Source organism: Salvelinus namaycush, chromosome 2 (assembly GCF_016432855.1).
Source record: "Salvelinus namaycush isolate Seneca chromosome 2, SaNama_1.0, whole genome shotgun sequence".
Classification (NCBI taxonomy): Eukaryota; Metazoa; Chordata; class Actinopteri; order Salmoniformes; family Salmonidae; genus Salvelinus; species Salvelinus namaycush.
In genome coordinates this window covers 74,045,303-74,050,302 of record NC_052308.1, presented here as the reverse complement: position 1 = coordinate 74,050,302, position 5,000 = coordinate 74,045,303, and the positions used below count along the sequence as shown (strand labels likewise).

At 48.2% G+C, this 5,000-nt stretch overlaps 1 protein-coding gene across 1 annotated transcript in view; it reads right to left on the bottom strand.

The window, feature by feature from the left end:
• The window catches only part of LOC120018245 (polycystin-1-like), a 70,376-nt gene that overhangs the window by 11,703 nt on the left and 53,673 nt on the right, over window positions 1–5,000 (bottom strand). Inside the window, exons 30-33 of the mRNA XM_038961338.1 lie at window positions 3,686–3,801; window positions 2,974–3,176; window positions 2,677–2,871; window positions 1,453–1,592 (exon numbers count right to left, since the gene is read on the bottom strand). Of these exons, the coding sequence (XP_038817266.1) occupies window positions 1,453–1,592; window positions 2,677–2,871; window positions 2,974–3,176; window positions 3,686–3,801 (654 nt within the window). The remainder of the gene's footprint in view (window positions 1–1,452; window positions 1,593–2,676; window positions 2,872–2,973; window positions 3,177–3,685; window positions 3,802–5,000) is intronic.

Below are 5,000 nucleotides of genomic sequence, written 5' to 3'. Positions count from 1 at the left end.
ATATGGACGTGTGTGAATAGTTAACGAATGGAGTCCAGTTTCATATGGACGTGTGTGAATAGTTAACGAATGGAGTCCAGTTTCATATGGACGTGTCTGAATAGTTAACGAATGGAGTCCAGTTTCATATGGACGTGTGTGAATAGTTAACGAATGGAGTCCAGTTTCATATGGACGTGTGTGAATAGTTAACGAATGGAGTCCAGTTTCATATGGACGTGTGTGAATAGTTAACGAATGGAGTCCAGTTTCATATGGACGTGTGTGAATAGTTAACGAATGGAGTCCAGTTTCATATGGACGTGTGTGAATAGTTAACGAATGGAGTCCAGTTTCATATGGACGTGTGTGAATAGTTAACGAATGGAGTCCAGTTTCATATGGACGTGTGTGAATAGTTAACGAATGGAGTCCAGTTTCATATGGACGTGTCTGAATAGTTAACGAATGGAGTCCAGTTTCATATGGACGTGTGTGAATAGTTAACGAATGGAGTCCAGTTTCATATAGACGTGTGTGAATAGTTAACGAATGGAGTCCAGTTTCATATGGACGTGTGTGAATAGTTAACGAATGGAGTCCAGTTTCATATAGACGTGTGTGAATAGTTAACGAATGGAGTCCAGTTTCATATGGACGTGTGTGAATAGTTAACGAATGGAGTCCAGTTTCATATAGACGTGTGTGAATAGTTAACGAATGGAGTCCAGTTTCATATAGACGTGTGTGAATAGTTAACGAATGGAGTCCAGTTTCATATGGACGTGTGTGAATAGTTAACGAATGGAGTCCAGTTTCATATGGACGTGTGTGAATAGTTAACGAATGGAGTCCAGTTTCATATGGACGTGTGTGAATAGTTAACGAATGGAGTCCAGTTTCATATGGACGTGTGTGAATAGTTAACGAATGGAGTCCAGTTTCATATAGACGTGTGTGAATAGTTAATGAATGGAGTCCAGTGTCATATGGACGTGTGTGAATAGTTAACGAATGGAGTCCAGTTTCATACAGACGTGTGTGAATAGTTAATGAATGGAGTCCAGTTTCATATGGACGTGTGTGAATAGTTAACGAATGGAGTCCAGTTTCATATGGACGTGTGTGTTGACAGAATGACAGTGGTTTAATGTAGGGAGCTCAAACAGCGCTGAGCAGACAGAGGGAACATGAGTACACTACCACACACTCACACACACACTATATTTAATTTGCAAACGTGTGTGTGTGTATAATGTGTGTTTACCTGCTAATGTTGGCCTGTTCCGGTGTGTGTGTGTGTGTGTGTGTGTGTGTGTGTGTGTGTGTGTGTGTGTGTGTGTGTGTGTGTGTGTGTGTGTGTGTGTTTACCTGCTAATGTTGGCCTGGTCCGGTGTGTGTGTGTGTATAATGTGTGTTTAACTGCTAATGTTGGCCTGGTCCGGTGTGTGTGTGTGTATAATGTGTGTTTACCTGCTAATGTTGGCCTGGTCCGGTGTGTGTAGTGTGAGTTGTAGCTGTGTACGGAGTCGCAGGCTGTGTGTGTCCTTGGTGGTGTCAGAGTAGTTGAGCAGCAACACCACCAACAGGAAGAGCATGTAGACCAGGAAGTTCTGTTCACAACAAAGATAGTCTAGTTAGAGATACACACCGTGTGGACAAAACATTAGGAACACCTTCCTAATATTGAGTTGCACCCCCTTTTGCCCTGAGAACAGCTTCAATTCGTAGGGGGTATGGACTCTACAAGGTGTTGAAAGCGTTCCACAAGGATGCTGGCCCATGTTGACTCCAATGCTTCTCACAGTTGTGTCAAGTTGGCTGGATGTCCTTTGGGTGTTGGACCATTCTTGATACACACGGGAAACTGGTGAACGTGGAAAAACCCAGCAGCGTTGCAGTTCTTGACACAAACCGGTGCACCTGGCACCTACTACCATACACTGTTCAAAGCCATTTAAATATGTTGTCTTGCCCATTCACCCTCTGAATAGCACACATACACACTCCATGTCTCAAGGCTTAAAATCCATCTTTAACCCATCCCCTGCCCTTCATCTACACTGATTAATTTGGATTTAACAAGTGACATCAATAAGGGATCATGGCTTTCACCTGGATTCACCTGGTCAGTCTATTTCATGGAAAGAGAAGGTGTTCTTAATGTTTTGTCCACTAAGAACACCTGCTCCAGTTAGAGATACACAACTCTAACTAGAACAAAGAAAACCATTGGTTGAGGAACAACGATATTATTAACACAGATACACAACTAATACCAACAGTGTTGTACACCAGGAAGTTCTGTTAACGACATAGTTGAGCATGCTGTGTGTGTATCTCTCTTTCACTCACTCACTCGCCCTCCCTCCCTCCCTCCCTCCCTCCCTCCCTCCCTCCCTCCCTCCCTCCCTCCCTCCCTCCCTCCCTCCCTCGAGCATGCTGTGTGTGTCTCTCTCTTTCACCCTCCCTCCCTCCCTCCCTCCCTCTCCCTCCCTCTCCCCCTCCCTCCCTCGAGCATGCTGTGTGTGTCTCTCTCTTTCTCTCTCCCTCTCTCCCTCCCTCCCTCCCTCCCTCCCTCCCTCCCTCCCTCCCTCCCTCCCTCCCTCCCTCCCTCCCTCCCTCCCTCCCTCCCTCTCTCGAGCATGCTGTGTGTGTCTCTCTCTTTCACTCTCCCTCCCTCCCTTCGTCTCTTACCTTGAGCATGTTGTGCAGCATGTGGACCTTGCGGGCCTGCTGTCTGGCCTGGGACAGAGCGAAGCCTTGGGGTGGTCTGACTCTGGGGACGCGCTGGACAACTCTGTCAACACGAGGACACTCCACCAGGACATCCTGCTCCTCTGGACGGAGCCTCTTCACCCACAGGGCAAAGTACAGGCCTTCTAGTAACACCTAGAGTGTACACACACACACACTTATACACTACCCACAGGGCATAGAATAAGCCTTCTGGTAAATCATTGATTTATGAGCACTGTGTGTGTGTCGTCCTACCTTGATTGGCTCCAGCAGCAAGCAGGAGGACAGGAAGCTACCGATACAGGAAATGAGCCACATCAGAGCCACAGCATCACTGAAGCCTCTTCCTGCCCACACTGACAGCCCATTGGCTAGGACAAGCCCTGCCCAGCTGCCCCATAGAGCGGCCTGCCCACACCAGGGAGGGAATCGCCTCGGACTACACACGTCTGTTACAACTGAGATGGAGATGATGATGAGAGAGAGATGGTAGAGGGGTAGAAAGAGAGAGAGATGGTAGAGGGGTAGAAAGAGAGAGAGAGAGGGTAGAGGGGTAGAAAGAGAGAGAGAGGGAGAGAGAGATGGAGAGAGAGAGAGAGGTAGAAAAAGAGAGAGAGAGAGGGTAGAGGGGTAGAAAGAGAGAGAGAGGGAGAGATAGAGAGAGATGTAGAGGGGTAGAAAGAGAGATGGAGGGAGAGAGAGAGAGAGAGATGTAGAGGGGTAGAAAGAGAGAGAGATGGTAGAGGGGTAGAAAGAGAGAGAGATGGTAGAGGGGTAGAAAGAGAGAGAGATGGTAGAGGGGTAGAAAGAGAGAGAGAGATGGTAGAGGGGTAGAAAGAGAGAGAGAGGGTAGAGGGGTAGAAAGAGAGAGAGAGGGAGAGAGAGATGTAGAGAGAGATGGAGAGAGATGGAGGGAGAGAGAGATGGAGAGAGAGAGAGAGAGAGGGGGTTGAGATAACACACCCACCTGTGCGTGAGGTGAAGGCTGTTTTAGGGGGCTCCCTCTTGACAGCTCCGAGGGACAGTGGTTCATTCAGCTTCTGAAGGAGGACCACCTCTGTCTTATCACCAAAGATACTGGACCTGACACACACACACACACACACACACACACACACACACACACACACACACACACACACACACACACACACACACACACACACACACACACACACACACACACACACACACACAATATGATTTAACACCAAACATCAGGAAAAAGGCTGCATGTCTTTTGAAGTAGGTGTCATGTGATCTTCCCTGATCTAAGTGTCAACACCTAGATTCTATTACTTCCAGAAGAGTGAAGTGAAATGAAGAGGAGGGAGAGGAGTGAAGAAGAGTAAAGAGGAGGAAAGAGGAGGGAAGAGGAGGGAAAGGAGGGAAGAGGAGTGAAGAGGAGGGAAGAGGAGGGAGAGGAGGGAGAGGAGTGAAAAGGAGGGAAGAGGAAGGAGAGGAATGAAGAGGAGGGAAGAGGAGGGAAGAGGAGTGAAGCGGAGGAAAGAGGAGGGAAGAGGAGGGAAGATGAGGGAAGAGGAGGGAGATGAGTGAAGAGGAGGGAGAGGAGTGAAAAGGAGGGAAGAGGAAGGAGAGGAATGAAGAGGAGGGAAGAGGAGGGAAGAGGAAGGAGAGGAGTGAAGAGGAGGGAAGGGGAAGGATAGGAGTGAAGAGGAGGGAAGAGGAGTGAAGCGGAGGGAAGAGGAGGGAGAGGGGTGAAGAGGAGTGAAGAAGAGGGAGATGAGTGAAGAGGAGGGAAGAGGAGGGAAGAGGAAGGAGAGGGGTGAAGAGGAGGGAAGAGGAGGGAAGAGGAAGGAGAGGGGTGAAGAGGAGGGAAGAGGAGGGAGAGGAGAGAAGAGGAGGGAAGAGGAGGGAAGGGGCAGGAGAGGAGAGAAGAGGAGGGAAGAGGAAGAAGAGGAGGGAAGAGGAGGGAAGAGGAGGGAAAAGGAGGGAGACAAAACCAGACTGCTGACGGCTGCTTTATTGAAGAGACATGTAAATACTATGACTGTGATGTGGTTGTCTCACCTAGCTATCATAAGATGAATGCATTAACTATAAGTCTCTCTGGATCAGAGCGTCTGCTAAATGACTCACTAACTGTAAGTGACTCTGGATCAGAGCGTCTGCTAAATGACTCACTAACTGTAAGTCTCTCTGGATCAGAGCGTCTGCTAAATGACTCCCTAACTGTAAGTCTCTCTGGATCAGAGCGTCTGCTAAATGACTCACTAACTGTAAGTCTCTCTGGATCAGAGCGTCTGCTAAATGACTCACTA